At 37.9% G+C, this 26646-nt stretch overlaps 1 protein-coding gene across 1 annotated transcript in view; it reads right to left on the minus strand.

Moving 5' to 3' along the window:
- Window positions 1-19980, minus strand: part of CRYBG3 (crystallin beta-gamma domain containing 3) — a 78891-nt gene extending 58911 nt beyond the window's left edge. Inside the window, exons 1-5 of the mRNA XM_026846787.1 lie at window positions 19853-19980; window positions 17626-17660; window positions 15898-16021; window positions 15422-15500; window positions 4341-4777 (exon numbers count right to left, since the gene is read on the minus strand). Of these exons, the coding sequence (XP_026702588.1) occupies window positions 4341-4777; window positions 15422-15500; window positions 15898-16021; window positions 17626-17660; window positions 19853-19980 (803 nt within the window). The remainder of the gene's footprint in view (window positions 1-4340; window positions 4778-15421; window positions 15501-15897; window positions 16022-17625; window positions 17661-19852) is intronic.
- Between the last annotated feature and the right edge of the window lie 6666 nt (window positions 19981-26646).

Here is a 26646-nt window from a genome sequence, read left to right on the forward strand (position 1 = left end):
TCCATAGAACACTGCAAGCCCAATTGCTTGCTTCACTTCTCAATGGCAAAGAAATCATCAACCAACCCAGGCAAATGGAAGAATAAGGGATGCAATAACTGGAGACTTGGCCAACCAAACTCTCCTCATCCATCTTCAGTGCTGCAATTATTGGGTTACTGTCCGCTGCAATTGTTGTCTAAATACTTTGCCAAATTCATCGTGGTTTACAGTTTTGTCTGTGCTTATCCTTTACCACTTGCCACTGTCTGGATTAAAGGAGCAGAAGCCCTTAAGGTACAATTACCTCTGAGCCAACCAGTCGGGGTGATGAAGGAATAACGTGACCTACGCTCCTTTGTCCCTCAGAAACATGTACTTCACAGACTTAACTCATGAGTTCCACTTTCCTTGGTTCAAGGCCTGGAAACTTGAGTCTTCACCAAGTACCAGGTCTCCCACTGAGGGCAAATTTAACCTCAGTCTACAGGTCATAGCAGCCCGATTTCCTTGTATTTTGCAAAATACTGCTTTAAGGATACAAGGTTAATGAAGTTGTCCTGGTAGAGGCGTCTGAGACCATGTGGTAGGTATTTTAGTTCTGAAAGGTTGTTTGGTTTGTTGTTTTTTTTTAAACAACTCAATAGGAATTATGCAATCTAACAACTGCCCCTCTTTCACTTATCATTGCAACCTCCTTCCTAACCACAGAGAACCCCTAATTTAATATTTAACAGTAGTTTAGAATTCACAAATTAATTTAAATGTTTCTCATGACAAAGAAAACAGTTGTAAGATTAATAATGCAGTAGTCTTAAGAATTTGTGAAGTCCTCAGCTTCAATTCGCCTCTTCATTAAAGGCAAAAATTGCAGTTTAACATAACAATCAATGGAATCAATAGTACCTTTGAATTTGTATGGATTATTAGTGTGTCTCATCTGCCTTTCAGGACCCAATCTTCAAGGGATTATCAAAAGACCACATTCATATGATCCCTTCCCTTCATGGTACCCAGGGGCCTTCTTGTTCCCTTGTGCTATATCTTTCCCCCATGACCCCAATCATTATTCATGTGCTTTTAGCACTCCCAACTACTTCTTAGTACTTTCTACAAAACGATTTAGCCAATCCTCAGCAATCAGGATTACTTTTACAGTTTAATACCAGTCAGTTAATATTTATTAAAGAAGCTAGCTAGTACTGAAGAGAAAAAAAACTGCTCTATATCCTTTAAACTTTTATAAACTAAAAGAGAACAAACCTGGCATAATCAGTTCCATAACAGAAAGAAGAAGTATCCTTGATTCAAACTTTTTAAAACGTAAACTGCAAACCTCTGCTTCTGCATTGTCATTTCAACTTCTCTTTACTAATTGCTTCAGAAACACAGTTCACCCTGTGTAGTCAGGCAGAGAAAACATACACAAAAGTTACACAGAAATTGTCTAACTTGTTCATATCCTGAGCCAAAAAGGGCAGAATGTACACTGCACTTTTGAGAATGAGTTGAGATGAAAAATGACTGCTTAGTGTTTTCCTGATTTTACAGCAGCTACAATGAAAAACCCCCGAATTTTCTTCCATTTAAAAAAAAATCCTTTTCCATGGAAAAACTTAATTCTGCATACAGATGAACTTACCCCTACCCTCCAAACTAGTAACACACATTTTTATATGCTTTCCTGACCGTGAGATTGGTAAACTATACCCAGAAAAATCCACAACAATTTGCATAGGTTTTCTAACAATATAGGACAATGTCAAAACATGGTCAATTGAAAATGCCAGCTTCAACTTTGATTTCAAAAAACCAAAACCAGTAAAATACTTGCACAGAACAAAAAGAGGTCACTTCAGTGAGTTAATACTCACACCTTCTGAACTCTGTAAGCTTTTATTAATGACAAAGTTATTAGCCCATACTGTTCTGAAGAATTCACAAGACTAAGACCATCTGACCCTCTAAACTTTGCATACAGACTGCCAGGCACCTTATTGGTTCACTGCTTAAGATCTTTTCAAATGCAGCAGTATAAAATGAGCAAAGCAGCAACAAAATCCCAAGACGTTCTGTCACTTTCACCACTACTACTGATAGACCTGTAGGGCATCAGTAAAAAGGCAAAGTTAAACAAAACTCATGCGTACACTTTGAAAAGCCAGCAGAAGTCAGAGGTTTCTTCCTGGAAGCAAAGATGTGCACCAGCTCCTTACTAGAGGAAAAAAGAACAAAAAAAGAGAAAGATCGACTTTGTAAGGGCTGACCATGGCTGTCTCTCATTCACTTATTGCAGGCTCCAATTGCTATGCTTAGTTCACCACATATTGGGCGTTCAGTTAAATCTCCAAGATTTGTATTTGTCTGAAGAGACAGGAGAGACTAAAAATTAGAGGACCACAGCATAAGAGGACTGATTTTATTGGGGAAGACAATAAGAGAAAAACAACTGCATAGAAGATACACTATCACAGCAAACTGAGTAATACAGCCAGTAGCTGTGGGTGGAGAGAGCGAGAAAAAGAGCAAACATTAAGTACAGCAGAAAGCCTGTTGAGATATGGCAGAAACTACATGGAACAAAGTAAAAAGTGTAAAAGATCTATTATGGTCTTTTTTTGACTAAGATCTCTTTGAGACAAGGAGTGATTTTTCTTGGATCTCTGCATAGCCCCAGAACAATGACTTGTGACTCGCCTGCCAGTTTCCAGGGTATACTACAGAATCAGCAAACAACAGCAAGAAAATGATGCAGCAAGCCATCTTATCCAACAGGGTTTTTAAAAGAAATACAGAGTTTGTTCAGGAACTAGACTGTATAACATAATGCCCCTATCTTCAGATAACAATTAAGGGGAGGAGAAATTTTCTTCTGTATTGACCCATAAATTGGTGGTGCTAGGCTACAACATGGAGTTTGGAAAAAGCGTCAGTCAGATGTGTGCTACTATGATAAGAATCTGTAATAAAAGCCAGTCGACCACGTCACAGACCAACCCAGAGTACTCATGAGAACACAACCATTATTCTTATTAATTACACACAGTACTGTATTTTGGTGGTGGAAATACAGTCTGAGGTTCACCTGAATAGGTATCAGATCCCCTATTCAAATCCTGATCAGCCATTATATTTATAATACAAAGGTGAATGACAGACAGCTCAAATTATTAGTCTACTGAATAATAAATAAGGAAAGGGTGCTGGAGACATCCCCAATATGGAAGTGAAATTCATTAAGCAGTTACTTTGGAAATTCTCTGACCTCCTATATGGAGGTGAAACACTTCACACACCACAGATAAATATATTGAGTAAAATTAGTTTTAAAACTTGAAAAAAAAAAGGTGCTTCTACTCAGTACATCTCTCCATTGTGCAATACAAGCAGGAGCCCTGCGATAGACTTACTGGTTACCCCAAATCATTACTTTCAGCTTAAATTTTAAAGAAATATCCTGGGCAGTATTAAAATCTGAGTAAATATTATGTACAGATTCACTGCCTGTAGACAAGTCCATATTCTACATGCCTATCAAAAACTGGACAGGTACCACACGCATACATGCACACCTAACTCCAAACCTATGCTGTACTGGCCCACCTATAGTTAAATATTCAACATAACAGCTACAAATGTTTTTGTTTATGCCACAGTCAGAAATATTTTGTAATATATGGTGTGGATCACAGCCAATGTTTTCTCTTTTCTAGTCTCAAACACACATTGGTGCCCTTGGTGCCATTTTTTTGGAAATACTACAGGACTGTTAAGGATGTTCCCTATTTAGGCTACTTGAGTATTTTATATAACCTTATTTATATTACAGGAAAACCCCAAAGAACAAGGGGAAACAAAACACATAAGCAAAAATCACCAAGTCAAATAAACCAGGAAAGATAATTTAAAAATGAGGAAACCTTACTTGCAGAAGTAAAACCACTGAACTACTGAAATATAAAAAGGACAAACATTCAAACCTTTATTTAGCCTACAATATGGATGGAAATAAGCTCTTTACACTTTTTTTTTTTTTAAAGTAGACCTACAATACTGAACATACTTCTAACTGCTGCATCTTTAACCTCTCTTCACACTTAGATAGATCTAAACTAGATCTATCTGTAGTGAGAAAACTTCTAGAAAACCTTCTTCAAAAAATCATTTTGTTGGAGTCGACTTGTTATCTATTTAAGGTAGTTGCTACTAGAGTTTTACACAAAGTCGAGTCAGGGACACCCCAACCATCCTTAGAAACGACAGTGATTTGTCATATAGTCAGCAGAACTTTGTTAAGGCAGTTCTGTGCACATACACACGCACAAAGACTATTGTATTTAATAATAAATTATAAAACCTACCTTTGTGCATCTGCAGATCGTTTACAGCCTCCTTGCAGTTCCTGTGAGATACCTTTCCCAATATTATTTAAGATGGCATCATCTTTATTTACAGAATCCTCTTTTATGCTAGCTGTAGAACAAATAGACTCTTCAATTTTCGAACGCTTTGGCTGCATGTCCTCCGGAAGGGTAGCTGTGTTCTGTAAATCCTTTTCATATCTGTTGGGTTCGCCTTGGAAGGTAGAGGGTTTAGATTCTACCAAAGAAGATTTTGTTGCAATATTAAATAAGCTTCCAAGAAAATGAAAAAAACCTTCTCGGGGTTGCTTGTCTTTATCTGCTGCTTTGATTCCAGGAGCCAGACTAGGAAGACTATTAGCCTTTTTCAGCTCCTCGTGGATTTCAGACTTGCTAAGTTCTTCTGTGGAATGGTTCTTCTCTTCATTTGGACAAACCTAAGATAAATACAAGAAGCACATAAAGAACACGTTTCCCACCATTTTCCCAACCCCTTAATTTTAATTTGCTGTTATACACTGTATTCCTTTCATGTGACCTGTTCTGTAAAGGTTCATTTTAAGAGCAAAGCCCTGTGCTCTTCTCTTTCTGTACTAAAAAGGTTCTATTCTACAAAAGCCAAAAAGACTACATAAGCTAGAAGATTCACAAAGCAGCTGCTGTGGAAATAAAGTACTGAAGGACAGATGGAGAACAATTGCTTCAACTAGCAGAAAAAACCCAAGGAAGAAGCAAGGAACAATTTTTCACACTTGCAGTTTAACAGTGATCAAAAAAGCACCATGCAGCCGCTCGCTCACTCCTCTCCCCGCTTCCCCCCAGTGGGGTGGGGGGGAGAACTGGAAAAAGCCCTTGTGCATTGAGATAAGAACAGTTAATAATTGAAATAAAATAATAAAAATAAAGATTAAAAAGAGAGAGAAAACCCAAGAAAAGACAAGTTGTGCACAATGCAATTGCTCACTGCCTGCTGACTGATGCCCAGCCAGTCCCTGAGCTGCAGCTGGCCCCCATGGCCAACTCCCCCCAGTTTATATACTGAGCATGATGTCCTATGATATGGAATATCCTTTTGACTAGTTCAGGTCAGCTGTCATGGCCATGGTCCCTCCCAGCTTCTTGTGCATTTCTTCAATGGCAGAGCATGGGAAACTGAAGAGTCCTTGTATTGTTTATGTGAGAATAGAAATTGAATGGTACTAATTTGTCCTCGAGAAATCCATATGACATCTATTTTCTTCATACAGGCAAGACACTTAAAAAAAAACCCCACATTAAACTTTTAAGTAAATGTTCAAAAGTGGGCTAAGTCAAACTTTTTCATCCCGCTTGTGACAAATCCCACCTGCTTCCCCACATACTGCACTAATCAATACCTGATGTATCACAAAGAGATGCAGTCACCCCTGTAGTATTCAGGCATGTACAACTTTACAAGTCAACTCTATCCAAACCCACTCCTGGAAATGAAGACAACAGTGTAGCTTACAGCCGTACCACAGTGCTGGCTGGTACCTTCCGCACTAGGCAAACTATACAAGTAACATGCAAACCTGGGATCAATCTCTTGAACCATTCATCTCATAGAAACCAAGTACTTTGCATAAGGAAATACAAAACAGAAACAAGAAAAAAATTAATTTCTTAAATTTAATAATATGTTAATGATTCACCATAGTCAGCTTCAAAGTTCTAATGTCACAGCTTCTTCCTTCACTTTAATTAATACCTCAGCATTCTTTAATACCATTTTTTGATTCAACTTTAAGTGAATGAGGGCATTTCTCCCTTGTTCTGTGATTAATATCATTCACACAATTTTTTCAGATTTAAAAGAGTATCTCAGTGCAGAAACTGCACATAAATCTTATTATTTTCTCTGCCGATATAACCATTACAGGCTATAAGCGTTAATATTAATTACTACAACATCTATGAAGTTAACAGCTAAATGAATTAACTATAAAAGAAAATACTACTTTCAAAACTTGTCAACAGTTTGCTACTATGGGTTTCTGTCGTTGTGTTTGGGGTTTTAAGTCATTTGTATTCAGAAATTAGTGGGTTTTTTCTCCTATTAGGAACTGAGACTTCAAATATGGTTAAATCTCCACATGTGAAATTCTTTTCCCAGCAGCTCGGAGACATAATGCTTGTAAAGACTGTGCTGCTTATTTGTAAGCATAATTCATGCCCTGTATGAAAAGCTGTTTTGTAGTCTGTTTTCAGAAACAGAAATCTATTTAGTCTTTCCTTCCTCTTTAATCTTCCTTTCCTTACTTAACTTTTGGTAAATCAAAAGAACAGGAAGTTTTAATATGAAAGGGTCCTTCCATACCTTTAACCATAAATAGTGTCTTGCATAAAAAAAGCCCTGGAGAACATTTACACTGTGCTTAAAGATATACATGGATATTAAGTCCCAATACAGAAATTATGCAAACCCTTCTTTCTTCTCTTCAATATAATCGATCCTACACATATTCTCCCCTCCTGCTCCACTTTGCCTTTGCTATCCCAGCCAAAACGAGGACACCCTTGCCTCCCCCTTCCCATTCTCTATGAGCTTTCCTGCTTGTGACATGCTTCATAAAGCTTTAATTAGCTTTTATTCTTTTAGCAACTCATTACTGAAAGTTTCACTGGGCAAGCCCTGGGTAACCTGGCCTGACCTTATAGCTGAGCCTGATTTAAGCAGGAGATTGGGTTAGATGACATCCTGGGGGTCCCTTCAACCTGAATTATCCTATGGTCCTGTGACCTCACATGTAATGAGGCTGGTGTAGAGGGGAAGCTCGGCAGAGCATGAAACAAGATTATGGCTTAAATCAGGTGACTGAAGAGACTGCAGTGATAACTGAAGCTGTGTCTACTGTGCAGTCAGGTAGTGTGGTCCTGCCTTGCTGGAGCAACAGCTGCAGAGAAGCTTGGCAGCTGGGACTCAGAAGACAAGCCCACGATGTCATGTCTCAAGCACCATTCTTATCTGAGTTAATTTATTCAACGATAGACTAGGTATGTTTCCCAGGCTGTAATCCACTCCTGACTGTAGCAGAGACACACGCCCAAAGCTTAATTGAACCTACCAGTCAGGCACAAGTCTTTGGACCAGTGTGAACAGCCCTCCCCCACCAAATGCAGGGAGCAGCTCCAGTGGCACAATGGCACCCTGAAAGAGGATTGCTTTGCCACGTTTATCCCACCTCCTGTACCAGCTGGGAACAGTCACCCTGGTAGCCATCATCTCTCAGCAGTGGGGTGGCAAAAGTTCAAATTGCCAGAGGTTCTCATTCAGCAGGAGTTACATCTGTCTGCCAAGAATACAATCTCTTTTATTGCCCTAACAAGTGAATGAAATGAAAACATTAACAGCATTAAAACACAGATCTCCGTGAACAAAGAATTAGCTTCCAGCTACAACAGCCAGACATTTCAGATTTCACTCCCCATGAACAAACGCTCATTACAAAGCAGAAACTCCAGACAGTGGTGTGGAGACCTCTGACGGACCACCTGTCCTGCTGTGCTGGGAGCTGCTGCTGAAGGGCATTCTGCATATTGCTCATGCACTTTAACAACCCCATCTCACCTGCAGTTGTGGCAGAAGACAGCTAACCATCAGGATTTGAGGATCATCAATTCACCCCAGCAACCTTCAACAAGCCATTTAACCCCAACATCCCAATTTACTCATCCAAGAACAATCACAGAATTTCTGTTTGCAACTGTGTAGAAATAATTTAAAGATCTCAGAAAAAAGTGCTGGGTGCACAAAGTAGCACATTTAGGCATTGCTACCTCTAATATTGGAAAATGAACCATGCTCTTAGCCTTAGTTCTGGCCTTTCAACATAGCCAAGACAGCTGCATTTCATTTAACAATTATGAGCATCTCATTCAATTTGAACAGTGATACAATCTGTAAATCTTGCATTGCATGCTAGACAAAATCCACAGTGAAATAGCTTGAGTTGCTGGCAGAATAGTACATCCCCACAATGAGTCACTACTGCATGTTTTTCATCAAATTTCCCTTCTCTGAGAGGCTAAAGCATCTTTGGTGTAATCTCCCACTTGTTTGCAATGAGTGGTACACACTGAGATACATTAAATTCACACATGAAATTTCAACTACTGTGAGAAAAGTAAGTCAGGTGTTGTCACCCAAGGGGAAGCAATACATACAGAAACCTAATAGAAAAGAACCAGACATAGTGACACATGGATTAGAAACAAGAAAATTGTTTAAGAAAACTGGCGTAATATTGAAGAAATCTCAGGAAAAAGTACTCTCAGACTGTGAAATACATGATAAGCAGAGAAATCCTAAAAGTCCATTGTTGATAGTGTTCATGAGAAAAATGGATTTAAAACACATGTGGTTATAGTGGGTTTTTCCTATTTATGCCAGTAATTAGAGTGGTGATGGAGCTGATGCAAGGGAGTTCCATCATTGACAAAAACTGTTTAGTTAAAATACCATTTAAATAATCAGAAAAAGAAATAAAACAAATATTAAGAAAAACAGCTTTGAGGGTTTGGGGGGATTTAAGTTAAAGGTGAGTTCTATATCTTTACGAATAGCCAGTGCTTTGAACCTCTGAATGTTTTGGCTTTTTTATATTATTAAGTTTCCCTTCCACATCCTCCTTTCTCTGCTTGTTTTGACATGAGAAAAATCAGGTCATGACAACCCTGGGAGACAAGAGTAACTAGAAAATTAATGAAATCGTGGCATCTTCATAATCAGGAGTGAAAGTTAAACAACAGGAAAGGACTTTTAGTTAAACCATATCAGCTTTGCATTTTTAAAAAGAAACCTACTTAAATTCAATGACTATTTAACATTTGGAAAGACAACTGCCTCTGTTGAAAGTTCAGCACTGGGACTTTAAAAATTTGTTTATCCATTTGAATTCTTGAAATGCCAAGGAGTTCTTAATGTAGATTTAATTTGTCAGATGAGGAAAGAAAAGATGAAACATTCTTTGAAACTCTGGTGTTCTTCCAAAACCTGAGGAAGCATACAGACACACATTTTCTGGCAAGAGAACAAAAACCAAGGTGGTAAGGGTGAACATTTCAAATGAAAAGGTAGAAGAAAAAAAATGAGGTACAATTTGAAATAAAGTTTCTGCTAGGTCACCTTTAGAGGGAATTGTAAACTCAGTGAAAGTCTCTAGAACAACAAAGTGAACTTTATAATTTAAAAAATTCTGTTTACATTTGCAGAGTGACTTCAAAATTTCTACCTTCTGAATTTTCTCCTGAAATTAAAGCTCTGATTAAAGATTAAGAATTGGTACTCACTTCTCAGTATGTAATCATCACCCTATTACTACAAGATGTAGTAGAAAGCCAGAGAGAACAGAATTAAATTGTCTTATCTGTGTTCTTTCCTCTAAATTCTCCCAGTATTATACTTCCATTGCCTTTTAGGGAAAATGTTTTCACAAACATGAAATAATTTATTCTCCTTTACTTGACAATTCCCTGACATTTGAAAATAAATTTGAAAACAAAGGTGAAATTCACCTTTTCAATGCAGAAGGTGTGAACAAGCAGGCAGTACACAGCGAACAGGGTGAGATAATGCAATTTCCACATGTACTTATATTCTGTTGGTGTCCTACAGCACCTGGCACCACACTTCTGATTCTCATCTGTCTCCTCAGTGGTTTTCTGTGCCAAACTGAGCAAGGCTTAAGCCCATTTTTTTTTCATCCATCCTAAAATTCATTCCCTGCTCAAGATTCCTTCTTTGACAAATTGTAGTAGTAGAGATGGAAGCACATTTCAGGATGACCCTTTCTAAAAATCTTCAGTAGGACAAAGGAATTTACCAGGACTTTAGACAGGATGATCTTTAAATTCCTTCCTGAACACACACAGCTGTTAACATCATTAATTTATCAAAGTGTCCTGGACAACCAGAAGGTGCTATGTACTCACCTATACAATTCCATTTCAACAGAAGTCTACATCATTGTTGAAGAGAAAAAGATCAGCTTTCAAGTTCCACAAGAGAAATCCTGATTATGCAAACTCCAAAACTATTTTGGCTTTGTCTTTCATTCATTATTGTGGGCAGCAACAGTAAGATTTTTTAACAGTAACTCTAATTTTTTTCAAAAATTCATGGTTGGCAGTAATAGTCCACCTCCCTTAACTCCCAAAAGACAAAGAATCCCTCTGATTTCTATTTACTAGGTCTAAGACACAGGCATTCAGGAGGCATTCACACAAATGCTGAGCAGACATTATTTAGATAACATACATATGAAATAAAGACAATCTAAAATAAAGCTATGACAATTTAAAAAAAATCCAAACCATGCTATATGGAAAAGTATGCAGTTAACTAAAACACTGGTCTTAATTTTAACTTCTAACTTTTTATAGAACTTAAAACTAATTATGAAGTCAAAATTAGGGACATTCAGTAAGAACAGCTACATATATTCAGCAAATTCATGGGACTTTTTTAAAAAAAACCCCAAAACTTATGTAAATTCATACACCAGATCAAAAAGACATGACAGAGAATTACAGAACAAATTAGGCTGAAAGGAATGTGGCTGGGGAGGTCATGTAGTCTAAACTCTTGCTCATAGCAGCTCCAGTTAGAACAGGGCTTCACCCAGCTATGTTTTGAGTATTTCCAAGGATAAAGATTCTGCAACTTCCCTGGGCAATCTGTTTCAACTTCTGACCACTCCTACAGTAAAGGGGGAAAAAGGAAAAAAAAAATTCTTATATGTGACCAGTATTTCCCATGTTCCAACTTGTACCCGCTGCCTCTTGTCCTATTTGTTGCAATTCCAAAAAGAATCTGGCTCCATCTTATCACATAACTGCAGTCATTGCCATCCAATTTTAATGCCGTGTCTACCGTTTAAATACAGCTGTCTTTATAGCATCTTGAAATTAAATTCATGTGAGAAAGTAGGGCTACAGAATAATCTCTTCTCCATGTTCACTATACAGGAGTACTTGTCAGAGGACAATTAGCAACAGGTTTAATTTGTAGCAACGAAGCTTTAGACGGAATGTTAAGAAAAAGACTTTCTAATTACAAGGTTTACAAAATCAGTAGAACAGTTGTCTGGTGAAGTTGCAGAGATCTTAGAGATCTCCACCCCTGGAGGTCTCCGAGAACGAGTTGGACAAACTTAGATACAGAGATCTCACCTTGGGGCAGAGGAGTGAACTAGATAATCTTTGTAGTACTTTCTGTCCCTGTGTTTTCTATGCAGGTCGAGACTGCCTCTGGTTAATCTAGGCAACTAGCACCCAGGCCTGAGCCTATGGGCCAAATTATAAAACATTTAATGCTACTGAAACACAGAAGTCTAAATTATACATTTGGTGTATTGTATTTGTACCTACTTTTTCAAACTTTTGCAGTTGCCTGACAGAGCTCACATAGTAGTTCCTGTGATGAGATGCTTAAGAACTCCTTCCTAACCAGTTATGGGAGAATGTGCTATTTCCTCCAAGCACCGCTACAGGAACAATATATGGGGACGATCAGCAGGCAAGAGAATTTGCCTACACTGTCAGGGCAAAGCCTTCAGTCGATTGAGAACCTCAGACAGGGCAAGCCTGGGCCCTAAGCCATTCACTACTACTGAAACTGACCCAAGCACCCATCACCGCTGCTGCTACTACAGTGTGGTAATATGGGTAGGAGCCAGCTTAGACTTGTAGCACAAGCACATCCAACAGGCCTATGCAATTTCTTTAAAACTGTACTAACATGACATTCTCAAGCACATGGCTCGCTACAGTAGTGGTGTTAGCTTATTTGGTAGCTGTTCCACACAATCCAGCTAATACCTATGTCCCAGTTGTAAACCTCTGTCTGAAGTGCTTTACCAAAAGTATAATATTTGAAACATATTTTTGCAGGAAGCATTGTTGCAATATTCCTTTTAAAAACAAAGTCCCTGTAGCACTAGAAGAGAGGTTAATGATATACTAACATGTACTGGACACTGTGTAATGCAGATACTTGGAATATTAAACATGAAGTTCAAGAACTGTTTACATTCACACAACCATCTGCTCAACAATCACATCGCTCAAATGGAGTATTTACTCAGATAGAGCACTGTTTACAGCTCTAATTCAAAGAAACAGAAGCAAAACAAAATCTGTAAATAAATAGTGGTGGGTGGTGGTGTACTTTCTAGCAATGAATGAATAGACATAGCAAATATATTTCAGTAATATTTTCTCAAAAATGATCAAATGATGATTGACAAAGTCATCTTGGCACAGAAAGATTAGGCTTCATATTTTCATAAAGTGGGTATTAAAATAGCTTTTCCTCCCTCCGTAGCTAAATATTTCATCACAGGGAAAAGAATATCAGGGGTAAAGTACAGAACTGGTAGCTAAAGTGCTCAGAAGAGCCAAGGAGCTACCGTAGGTCAGCACGTTTCCCAGTTCCATTCACCCAGTCAGCTGTAATCTAGATGTTCGACCTTTGTGGCTTAATCAGAGACTTACAGTTCCCCCACTATTTTGCCCCTGGCCTCCTGCTAAGACAGCAAACCACAGCATGTAAGGTTACATGTAAGTCTATAAGAAACATGAGAGCTCATTAACTTGGTTTCAACTTTTATTAACTATTCACCTGAAATTACTAGGTTCAGAGCCATGGACATTTATGGAAACCTGCCCAAACCTGATCCACATAGGTATATAGATTTAGACATTTCTCACCAAGTACACTTTCCACAACAACAAAATTTTATTTCTTTCCAGCCCTTACTAACCTTGATGACTCAATGAACAGAACTGGAATGTCTTTCAATACCATACATTATCCCTTTCAAATGAGACAGTCTCAGTTCTCCCCAACTGTTCAACTGCATTCTAGTGATCTTAGGCCAAAATAAGCTGTCCCGTGCAAGGTCAGGCACCAGACAGTCTGGTGTTATCAAAATGCAAGCATGTGTTGGAGGGAGCAGTAGTAGGGAAAGAAAAGGGGAAAAAAAAATTTAATTCTTCACAAAACCCCCCCCCACCACCACCACAAAAAGAACAAGCGTGTGCAGTGGAAAATAAATGCTTTCTCTACCTCCTCTAAATCAGTTTTTACTATCTAGTTGTAATTTCAGTGCACACAAGATATAAAATTATAGTACTAAAAGTACTCACTACTATGCATATGAACCTGTTCAAGTGTATCAGAAGATTTTTGATTAGCTTAAGAAAGAGGAAAGTAAGTTATACAGGAAGCTCTCAGTACAGATGAACAGCCTGCACATTCTAGTAACATGAAAACCACACCTTTCTTATAAAGCCTACACAAACACCAGGTATTATTTCAAAGATAATGTAATTTACACTTTAACATTTTAGACTTCTAAACATAGGTCAAAGAAAATATAATTAAATAAAAAGTTATGGCAAGACAAAAGAAGTATCGGATACTTGGAACAAAACTTTACAGCATTTATATTGGCGTCACTTTTAGTACAGTATTACAAAAACAGAAGTTCTGAGTAGAAGACTTTACTGCAACAAATCTAGATTCAGCAGGAAAGATTCTGAATTTGGGCTTTTTAAAACTAAAAAATAAACGAGATTTAATTTTTGGCAAGAAACATTCTTAGGTAACTTAAACCTGCTATGCTCCCTTTGCTCCACCTACGCATTCTGCTTGTTCCTTAAGACCTAGCCCTCTTCATACTTCCTTTCAGGTTAATTCCTGGTATTAAAGTCCTGTGCATGTATGCTAAATGATTCCCCTTCCTCAGTCAAAACCTTCTTCAAAAGGAAAATCTGTTTTAAAATTTTTCACTGATAGAAAGATTTTTTTTTTTAAATGCAGAAAATTTGGTTCTATTATAGTAGAATCTCCTTTGGTTTATCAGAATCCTTTCTGCCTGCATTTCAAGGCATAAAATCAATAGTCCGTGATTTATAGTAACAGGAAGGCATTCAGTGGCATTTTCCAGGAGCTTAGAACTGACAAAAGTTGGCTTGAATTGACAGGGCTTCTGAACAAACGTCACTGCATTGTTTCCCACCTTGATTTAGATAAACTACATTCAACATGGAATTCTTCTTGAACTAATAATGCTGTGAGACTGAATCAGGTCTTTGCAGAGGCAACTGCAATGTCCCTTCACCTTTGGCAAAGCCCAGCCAAACAGTCCCTAGAGACCAATAATGCAACTACACGTAGGCCATACAGAAAGAAGACCACTTCCCTCTCCATACACCGTTAGTGCTCAATAAATGCAACACAGGATAGAAATCTCAGATTTAAGTGTTAAGAAGCCTACTGCATCCCCAAATACATCTGGCAGACTAGTCAAGGCCCTTCTGGGGAAGTAACCACAATATTATCTGAAAAGGAACAAAAAACCAAGCAAAAGTGCTTAGTGAATGAATCCCTAAAATGGCTTTGTGCAGGGCATCATGTAACAGCAGCAAAGACAGATGCTATCACCAGGCACTGTCCTGTACGTAATTATTTATGATATTCGACTAAATTTAAACACTTCATAGGCAACTACTACTTTGTGTCAAGTGATATAGGAAAAAGCCCTGATCAGAGAAGCATATCCTTTTTTTGCAGTAAAATGCTTACAAAACAAGACAAGCATGATTAACATGGATAACACCAGTGAAGAACAGCCAACATGCATACAAATTTCACCAGAAAGTTCTTATAGTGCTTTGGTTGGCAACCAGTGGGCCTTCAGGCAGGCAAACACTTGCTAGTTAGATATCCATAAATTATATAGAAATTGTGCTTTAGAGGAATGCCCCAAACCATTGTTTGATAAAAACACTAGCTTCCTTCTCTACTGGTTAACTGCACATAGAATTAGCAGTAAACTCCCACTTCTTAATGTAAGCAAAGATGCGAATTTTCTTTAAAAATGTGAAGCACAGTTAGTTTTTCTGTCTTTTGGCATAAGAGAATCTAACCCAGAAGACAGCAACCAGGTGCTACATTGCAGTTCAGGAATACATCCAACATCACAATGCTAGCAAGTAGTCACAAGCAGAGGTGGCAAGTGTTAGCTCAATTAAACATTAGTAAATAAAAATCATACCTTCAAAAGTGCAGGCTGAGTTGTGCTTTCCTTTTGGTTGCTCTTTAAATTTATGGCTTCGCTCCCTTTGTTTTCATAACTGGGGAAAAAAAAAATAAAAAAAATATATATATATATATATTTTGTAACACTAAGGACTTGCATTATTCAAGTCTACCAGAGAATCAACACACTATCATTTTAAACACAAGAGACCATTAACTCAAAAGGATAGAAGAACATAGTTTCCAAACCATAGCACATATTCTGCACATATTGCAACTCAAAAAGCCATGTCTCAAAAAGCTGAAGATGGAAGCAAAATGCATGTTTCATCTCATACAGAGGTTTCCAAACTCAAGCATTCGGAAGCGACACACAACTTTTCAGCTCTTCCAGCTGAAAAAACCCAAGCTTTCTGTGCATGTGTATTATTTTCTGCTGGAAAAACAATATTGTAGTTGATCAATCATCTACTACACCAGTATCCGGCACACCTGGCAGCTAGAAGGTACTCCCAATCCTTATACTGAGGACTGAGACTGAGTGGAATGTACTCAGGGCAGATGGAATCTTCACAAGGTGCAGTTGCCACATTTAATAGGTCTTCACTGAAGATACCTAATGGGGGGTTGCAGGTAAATTTAGCAGAAATTTAAGAAAGAGGACAACAGGCATACATTATTACTAAGGCAACACCTGCTGTTCCATTTTAAAACTCGTAAGTCCAAAGTCACGTATGTCCCTACTGTCAATGTACCTTGGACAAAATTTTCCCACTTTTGGAATGAAGGGACATCCCCCAACACACCTCCAATTCTCAAAACGATCCTCAAACCATAATCCAGCAGAGAACATTTTAATCAAAACCTTTATGCTACCTGCAACTTAAAAGCAAAAATGTATCAAGTAAAACATTAGAGGAAGTTAATGATAGACACCACTTCCTGCATTGCATATCATAAACTGAAGAAAAATAACTTTGTAACAGTGTATCATGTGAGAAATGCTCAGTAGTGCAAGGAAGTCATAATCACTTCAAAAACCCTTCATCAGTTTTAGAAATTTAGCTTTGCTATTGACAAATGCACAAGATGTTATTTCTGAATTTATATGAAGATGAATTGGAAGTTGCTTAAATAAAAGTAATTTGGGTGAAATTCTGCCAGGATTTGGATAAAGGATTTAGATGTACCGGTACTGCTGCTGACTGTTAATCACAGACAAGCATGTCTTAGTAAGACTTTTGAAAAGAAAGGTTTTCTTTCTATTGTGGATTAAGCGTCTTGAGTTAACTATATGGTGATATACAGACAAAATAAAAAAGCCAGTCTGACTAAATGTTAGTTTACCTCTCAGCTGCTCAGAGACAACATTCTCTGAGTAAAAATGAAAACAGAACTCTCCTGCAATTAACTTTTTCAACCTATTTCAGATCTTTTCAGATACACCAAAAGAAAAGCTCTTTCTTCTCTTTTACAGATCCTCTTCAAGCTGAAAACCATGTACTTTCAGATCACCTCAGGTAATCTTTCATAATGCATTCATAAACACAAAGATATTTTTTCAAGGAGAGCATGAGACAGAAAGTCTTGGCTGTTCTTTGCCTTCCTGTAAGACAAAGCAGATGAATTAATATTCTATTCTATTAATTTATTCTGCTGTTGATATGTTTCATGAAGGACATGTCACAACCACTTCTGGGCAATCTGGCACACTAATAAAAGTGCTTCTCAGTATATAACCTATTTTCTCCTTCCTAGAGGTTTTTTTTTTTGGGGGGGGTGGTGGGGTGTTTATTTGTTTGTTGGTTTGGTTTTGTTTTTGGTTGTTTTTTTTTTTTTTTAATTCTTAGATCTGCATAGTTTTTCCTGATGCTGATACACTGGACATGAAGAGGAATTCCCTGTACTTAAAAGTGGAATAATGATGTTCATCTCCACCAGAAGTTCTTCCTGACTTCAGGGTATCACTCTTTATGGAATTGGTCTGCAGACCACAAATGAGATCCTTGATTTTGTTAAGTGTTGCCAGCACAAATCACCAGCATCCTAGTCTTTTATCACTTTGTTTTGCTCACATTCTTCCCTTAACATCATGTTTTTTTCCCCAAAACTTTTATCACTGTCCTACTTCTTGTTTGTATTTGAAATATATGCCTGTGTTACTTTCTTTCAGCTAGCCAGGCTTGGAACGATCACAGTGAAATTCCATAGTGCACATACCAAAACTGAAAGAACGCAGTTCAGCAGATAAGCACCTTAAAATCAACAAGTAAAAAAAAAAACAAAAAAACGGAAAGAAAATTAGTATCAAAACTTTACTTTCCAGCATAAAATAAACCTAAACCTGGAAGCAATTGCCCACACCCTTTCATGGTTTATATTCTAGCGTTTCTACATTCCTGAACCTTTTGCTTTAGGGTGTAATTCCTCAACATGTTGAGTTTGTCAGCAAGAACCAGCTTTAGAAGTTTCCACATCTTCCTCCTCAACCCCAGCTGTCTCTTCCACCCTTAGCTGAGAAGGGCTCTCAGTAGGGCCATGGTCTTGGATAAAAATCAAGGTGAGAGCAGAAGCTTCCATCAGAAAAAATTCAGCCTGTGATCTGGTTTCCAGTGCAGTGACCTGTACCAGCATAAATGAAGGGGTGGTGAATGCCACTCAAGAGGCAGGAACAAGCAAGCACGCACCCCTGCGGCTCGCTTCACTGCTGAAGCTAATTTTTGTGAACCTCTTCTACCCTTAGACGGGGCCCAGTTTTAAACGGATCTTTGGCTGAAACCAAATGACTCACACTGAATGAATGAAGTTTACAGCACAAAATCTCGCTGTACTGGAAACAGGCCTCTTGGATTGTTTAGGATAAAATTGTTTTGTTTTTCCCAAAGAGTCAAGATTAACTTCTCCAGCCTTAACACCACAGATGCAACAGCTGGTGCCGCGCTCTGCACTTCAGACTGGAGAACAGGCTGGCTGCTGATGATTGGGCTTAAATGACAAAGTTTGCCACTTTCCAGTACCAATCCCCCATAATTTTTAGGGCTTTCCCCCTTCTCATCATTACATCATTCACATAACAGTTAGTAATCACAGATTTTGGAGTTCTGCACAGTATTTTCCCCATAAAATAGTAAAGTTCATAGTCCCACACACAACCCTACCCCCCTTGTTAAAAAAAAAAAAACAACAAAACATGGTGAAGATAATGTAATTATGCCACACATATTATATTGCAACATAAGCCCATGCTGTCCATATGAGTCTGGATTTAGAGATGCAGTGAACACAATTATTAAGCTATGGCATTCACATTTAAAACTAATTCTTGGGAAATACACAAGACATTTAGTATTTGTGCTAAAAATTATCAATTCTTTAAGGTTTTTTCATATGTCCATGCTATCCTATCCTTAGTGGCTAGATGTTATGCTTCCAAGAACGGTAGTCTAAGAGGGTTTATATATTTTTTTTTCTACAGGACAATCTCTGCAACTAAATATCATTAGAAATGTTGATTTGGCAGCTACATGGTATTACACCAACAAATTCTTATGCCTTTACTAAGAACTGAAAACAAAAGAGTGGTAGTATATACAAGCTTACTGTGAACTAGGGATTCTACCCCAACTCCATCTGGGCTACATCTGTATTATTAAAGTTTGACTCCACAGAGTTTCACCCTTGCTTTAACCTTTTCCAGAGCAGTGCATTTTTGGAGTGCTTTGCCATGGCAGGTACTGAGCATGCTATCTCCAGTTCAGCCTATCTAAAGTTAGGTTTGTGCTTAACCACCCACATGGCTTTGCTAGATCAGCCAGCCAGCTCTTAGAGAGCACTTCAGCATTTGCTAAATTAGGAAAATGCATATCATAAGTCTTCAACTCTATGCTTCACAAACTACTCTTGGCATGTTATATACCCAGCAATATGACTCTGCTAACCCAAGTTTTGAATCTACTTTGTACTTGCTCTTAAGAAGTGAAAGGGCAAAGCATGATCCTATGAAGACAGAAAACATCTCTGTCCCGCCAACTTGCTTCCATGGACTTGTTAACTATACAGCATTCATGTACAAACTGTCACAACCACCCATTTATATATTTAGACAGAAATTACTTTCATTTTATGATTAAAAAAATGAAATACTAAATAATGCCCAGAGTAATAAAGACATTGTCAAAATTAAGACTAGAAACCATGTCTCTCAGCTACTTCTCAAATACGGAACTTACTGTTTTTCTGCTGCTGTTTCTGCCAGATATTCCCTTTTCTCTTACATGATAGTGCATCCAACATGGATGGGGGGTTAATCTTCACACAGGTAGAGGGATCTCTTCTCCTTGACTGTCTTGCCATCCTGCCTAACCTGATTAGCATCACTCCTATTCTTTAAATAATCAAGATTAAACTCAAGTTGCAAAAGACCCCATTCTGTATCTTCTGCACAAACCTTTCTTTGTGTGATTTTCTAACACTTTCTGTTTCTCTGCTGCTGAAAATCTGTTTTGACCTTTCTGTAATACCTGGACAGGTGGCGTCTGAATCAGAAACAGAATTGCAGTCCAAGTTTTTAATCATTACGCTTATACAGGAGAGATTCTTACCAGGGAGAGAAATGTTCATATTCTGCAATGTTGCTCACAAGAAAAGTAGACATATATAAGCAGAGATACTCAAATTCAGGTTAGGTAATATACATGAGAGATTACAGTCAAGAAAAAAAAATCAATTTAATGGAACAAATTTAAGTACACAGCTTGCAAGATCTTTTGCAGCTGCCTCTAAAAACACACCAAGACAATTACAAACACATCTTCAAAAGGCCCTTATGGCATCTCCGTATGGTACGACAAGTCTGCTTCCTCCATTCTCGTCCTTCATAACAATCCCTTGGAACTTGCAAATTAAAAGCTCATCCCCTTCTTCCTTTATTAATCTACCCCACCCATGTTATGCACGCAGCAGATTGTGAATGTGTTGTGTCAGATAAAAAAATAAACTACAGGCAGCATGTAAGCAGAAACAGGCAAGTTTTGATGAGACTGACCAGGCGCAGAGCTCACCAAACTGAAAGTAACTACTGTGACATTTTACAGGGAAAAGGTACTGGCTACTGATTGCTGTTTGTGAGAGGGGAAATTAACGGGCAGTCTCTTAAGGAAACAGGCACAGCTGGATAAAGCTCAACTTGGACAGCACTGTGACAGCACTTCTGGATGTCGACCCTTCGTCCTTCTTCCACTGCTTAGAAGCAAAGTCTCTTCCAACACAGCAGCTCCAGCATTTACTTCTTGGGTAGTCCAGATGTTACCAAATAGGCAAGTGCCATCATTTTGCCATCTTTCTCTCTCTTCAGGGACAGATGACTCCCTGAACAGTCAAACATTCTGCTACCAGATGAGGTTAGCATTATTTGGTTTTAACCGGTCTTCTCTTCAGATTTAGCCATTTCATGTGATGACTTTTATTGGTAAGAGAATAAGCAATATCTAACCTGAAAGATGCTCCAGGGTGCCAAGAGGCAAAAAGCTTCTAGATCTGCTTTAGTGACATAATGCTAATAAACTAGGATTGACCCATACATACATACATCTGCCTATCCAAATTTCATTATATCACTTGTGACATCTCCTTCCCAGCATTTTCTAAATGGTTTTCCTCAAGATGATGTGTTTTGGGGATTGCTGATACAATTTACTCTCTGCTAGAGTCCTCGCTGAGGCTAATGTCATTTTTAGGTTTCCTGTTCTGCTAGTTTCTTTATTTCAGCATTCTGGGTCATAATGCCAGTTCCTGACCCCTCCCTGCCTTTTCTCTAAACAAAATTTATGCTCCTCTCTGGGCAGTAACACCGCATTTGGTTTTGATATCACGACTTTTTTCCAATTTTACGTATTACCAACACAGTGACACATTCAACAGTGACCTTCCAGAAAGATATTTCAACAGAGGAACAGAGAGATTGCAAACAAGGATCTCATCATCTGGCACTAAAAACCATCTGTGTGAGACACTCCCTGAAGAATGTGAATGGGCAGGAAACCATGAGTCTAATAATACTATCAAATATAGATGTGCAAGACCAAAATCTTCATGAAGTTTCAGCACTTTACAGGGATCCTTAAACTACATCCACAGACCAGTAGCAGCTATGAAACTTCTACTGTACATCTGCAAAGAGCCATAGGTTAGCTATATAGGTTTTTTCTCTGTTCCAGCTTCCAACTGATAATTAAAAAGACAACTTCTAAAAACCTTGACCTTCTGAGTAATAGTCTTCTAGATATACCAGTTTCCCTACTTGCCATACAGACCCTTATGATTACCAAAGCTGGCCTCCTTCATAATCTATATTATGAAATTTCACCAAGGGAGACTCATGTCAAGTCTTTAACACCCAACTAAAAGATGTAAGTTTTGATTAAAAACCATCAAGCAATGGAAAAATCTACCACAATTGCAAATAAGACTTTTCCATGTAATCTACTACTAAATTTATTACTTAATTAGGCTTACTAGTCTAATTTGATAAGCCTCATCTCTCAACTACAGGATCAACCAACATCTTTGTGGGACAGATTACAAAGTCCTCGGGTTCAAATATTCTCTCCAAGTCACAGGTCTACTATGACATGAAGAACTTCACTCTCATTTCCCCTGTAGTTATATACCTTGAGGCAGAGTCATTCCTCAAACTGTAACCCTGTTATTTCAAAACCTTCTCTTAGATGAACTAAACGCTATTGAACTGCTTAATTTTATTCTGTGAGGGAGGTATTCCAGACATCAAATTGTTTGGGAGCTTTTCTCAGAGCCCTTTTTAGTTTGTCAGCACCTTTTTCATAATAAATCTTGGACAGCACAACTAGACTCAACATTCTAGTAACTAAAGTTCATCCACAGAATACATGTACTTTGTTATTTATATATCCGAGAATCACATTTTCTCTCTGAGCTGCCAGTATGCTTTAGCACCTCATGCTCAGCTGACTGTCAAGCACGGCAACTTAGTCTACTTCTAAAGTTGTCATCAACATGGGATTCCTATACTTTTCACTCTAGTCATCTGCTACAGTTTTGTTTTCTTTCAAATTATTTGTGAAGATACTAAATAAACTGATTCAAAAAGACATCCTTTCAAATTCCTTCAAAGGCATCACGTAGAAAATTATTTTTCATACCTGGCATTTTTATGTGCCTCTGTATGTCAAATTTTATCCCACTGCCATTACACTGGCAATATTTTAATTGGATCATCAGCACTAAGTCAGACACCTTAAAGAGTCTAAGGATACTGTTTTAGAAGTTTGTCAACTGAAGCTGTAATCTCCTAAACAAAACAGTTTGACAATTCCCATCCTCTAGGGATGTTAGGATCAACATTAAGTTTATTAACTTCTCAGGTCACCTGGAATACTTAGTAAATCAACTTTTCAATCCTTCCTCTTTAATCCAACCAAATACAATAGACTGAAAAGTGAAATACCAACACCTTACTCTAGATACTAATGCCACACTTGTGAAGCCATTTGTGTGCTGTGCATCCAGGAGAACTATCAGAACCTGATCTACAAAAAGAAGTCAGATCATTTTTTTAAGAGTCAAATTTCTGACATGTATACTGAATGACATGAGCAAGGGTACAGTAAACATTTGTTAAATGAATCGAAAGGAAAATGTTACCATAGAGCCCAGTGGCAACAAGATGAGTCTTAATTTTGTGAGGAAATCAATGAAGATTCCTAAAAACTGACTTCTGCATCAAATCACAGTTAAAACAAAAGTTTTAAAAGAGAAAATAAAGATGCCAGCATTTTGACAGAAAATAGTAACTAAGAAAGAGCTCTTCCTTCTGTTCTGCTTCTCTCCCAAAACAGAATACTTGTTAAAAAATACTTTTTAAAAAAGCTTCAGAATGAAAAATTTTATCCAACTTCTCAGCAAGATTCCCCAGGCTAACACTGTTCGTGGGAAACCAAATGGTAGTAGCAGTGACAAAGTCTTCCCCTAGTCTCTGGCAAGGCTGTTGGGGCTTGTCCTAAAGAGAGAGGCAATGTTTGCACAGAAATTTGTACGTGAAGTTTCTGGCTCCTACTTCTGGGCTTAGGCTTAGGCCACACATGTAGGGGAGGAGCAGTAAAGACATTAAGACAAATGGAAATTATAAAAACAAGTTAGAGAGTTTGAAATTAGAGAGTCAAAGGAAAGCAAACCTGCTATTTCATTTAAAACAAGTAGAGTAGAAGGGAAGTGGAAGAAAAGGAAAAGAAAGCAGAGAAAGGTAAGGAAGGAGAAAATAGAGCCAGAAGGAGGAGGCAGGAATTTAGGCAAGAGAAGTGTTACAATCAGCTGATTAATTTAAGTGTTGGAATAGCACAAAATGTATTATATTCAATTAGACTATCCCACTTCAAAACTGGTTTGATTACAGACAGCATTAAGCAATTTAGATTGGTTTAACTGAAACAATTTTTCCTCTCAGACCTGTTTATGGCTTTATTTACATACTGTTCTTTGCTTGTGTAGCAAAGCTAGGTCAGCTTCATGTTCTGCATTACCAGAGCTGTGTGACATAGACTATGTGAGCTACATGGAGTGTGTCAGTATAGAACAAAGAGATTTTTTTAATCCTCTTTCAAAATGCAACTAAAAATATCATGGAAAATAAAGATGTTATAAAAATCAGAGATATGTCCCATTTTACAATTAAAATATACCTGAAAAATGCAAGAACCAATCCATGTCTTTACACTGAACTTTTACCATTAAGTTTAAAATCTGTAACTAAGTGAAATAAGTATGATGGATCACAATCACCCTTGCTGAATAACTTAATCTGTTTTACATGTGAGGGGATCGAACAGCTGTACAAAGGCTAGAGGAAAGAAATATATGTGTTTCTGAGCAGAGCCTACTTCACTATTGGGCAGTAGGATTATACCAGATTACATCAAGGTTTTTCTTCTGGCATCTGTCAAGCATAGTAACCAATGTTAATGTAGAATCTGCTCCATATTTACCAGTCTGATCGTTAAAGTTTCCAACATTCTTATGAAATAAATATATCACTGGCCACTAGCACATAAACTTGGTATAATACCAGAAATAGATTTATAAAGTATAGAGGTTTATTAAGGTTAAAATTACTGAGCTAATAGAGAGTAGAATAGACAGCCCATTATACAATTGTTTTCAAATGGCATGTTTGCAGAGTTGGGGATCAATGATGCTACTTATAAACGGCATGAAAATAGGAGATAGTAAAAAAAAAAATCCAGGAAAGCTTTAAAGCAGCAGCAACTGCTGTCCTCCTGATAAACAGAGTGTAACAGAATTTTAATAAGATGTCATTAAGAAAAAGCACCCAGGAAAAGACAAGCAAGAGAGACTGGTGTCACCAGTAAAACACAGTGAGCTCTTCTAGTCAGGCTAGAGCAGAAAACTCTTGGTAGAGGCAGACAAACTACAAGTTCAACACAAGAAAATATTTCTCCAGTGTTTTGCTGACTAAGGATACCAATTAAACTCAGACACCAGAGTGAAAAGAGTAGGTGTATTTTACTGGTGATAACCAAATAATGTAACAGTGTAATATAGAAGAGATGCAGTAAGGCAAAATAGTGCACCTAAAGCGACAAACAGGAAAATACAGGGTAACGCATCAAATCATTACTACATGAGAAAGAGAATAGTGATTAAGTAAGATCCATCACCACTTGCATATGTTGCCATCATCCAGACCCGCAGTGGCTGGCGAGCCCCGGTTACAGCGAGGATGGGAGGGCCTGTCCCGGCAAGTGGGAAATCCTACACGGTGCGTCCACCTGTAGGTGAGGCGTCCAAAGTAACTGCAAGTGGGTCCAGCCTTATATACCAGAGATCGGCAAGCCAGAATAGCTGGCACCTTTGTTTTGAGCAGAAAATTTCTGGTTTCATTCTCCTGTTGGATTCCACCAAAAGCCTGACCAGGGCTCAGTGGGGGAGACCAAGGGAGTTTCCAGCAAGGCCCTGAACAAGGCTAGACAAGGGAAGTTGGATACATTCTCTCAGCATTTTGCCCTCAATACTGATTATATTCTAGGCTGCATCTTTCACTAGCGAGTTTACATACTTTGTTAATGATTACACACTAAGTTAGCAGCTTCAGCTCGGGGCCTGTTGTTCAGGCTTCAGTATCTCAATGCTTTAGCACTTTTTACATCAGCATAAGTGCGTTGTTATAACTTGGTACCTACTAGCACAATGGTTTTCAGTTATAAAATATACAGGATTCATCTATAGGTCAACTCTGGCTTGGGCTTGTTGTCCAAGCCTTTAGCACTGCACCCAGTCTTCCCATTTTTTACTCGCAGAACATAGATTGGAAAGTATCCTACAGACACTTTCCAGTTCCCTCTTTTGTGTCGAAAGCATGCATTTTCCATCCAATCAAAATAAGTTTGATGGCTTAAATTGGTTAATTGATGATTTTAAAAAGTCTGTTGTCACTGCAACTCCTTCTGACTTTGCTCTTCATGTGCTCACAAGAAATACTTCCACCTACATTTTTCTGTACACAACACTGTCCATAGGCAAAGCGCAGATCCACACAGTGATCATACACTTAGGCCCCAAAACCTCCAAACTGCTTATGAGATATACTGCCTTCAGCAAAATATTTTAGCAACTTAAGAAACACTGGAACACTCAGAAAACCAAGAATCCATTTCAAAATAATGCAAGTCATGAAATCACATTAACACAACACAGTTAAAGACTACATTTCATGCACAAAATTGACATGAAAGTGAAATCTTAAAAGTCTTCAAAAGTGATACTGTAAAGTGTATTAGAATCTTAAAAAATTATTTTAGAAATGAAAACTGAAGTACCAGAAAAATAGAGGCATTAATATCTTCTGGAAAGCCTAAGCAACATAGTGCTATGCTATTGTCTGGAAGTATAATAGTATATACTAACTGAATCGTATGAAATCTAAAAACCTCTCAGAAAATAAAAGCAGCACGTGGTTTTCCATCCTTTTAAGAAGTTTCAATAATCAGAAACACAATCCTCACAGCAACATGTTTCTGAATTTTGCTTTTTCCCCCACCTGTATTTTGTTCACTAGAGGAAAAGACTAAGGAGTTTTCAGCTTTGCAAAACTGTTCCTTAAAACCATACACCTGTAGCTGTTTTGTAAACGTTTTTGTATTAACTCTAGCATTTATGCCAATAATTGGAAATAAGACAATGTTGTTAACA

The sequence above is a fragment of the Athene cunicularia genome, assembly GCF_003259725.1.
Source record: "Athene cunicularia isolate RWA chromosome 1 unlocalized genomic scaffold, athCun1 chr1_part1, whole genome shotgun sequence".
In the NCBI taxonomy this organism is placed as follows: Eukaryota; Metazoa; Chordata; class Aves; order Strigiformes; family Strigidae; genus Athene; species Athene cunicularia.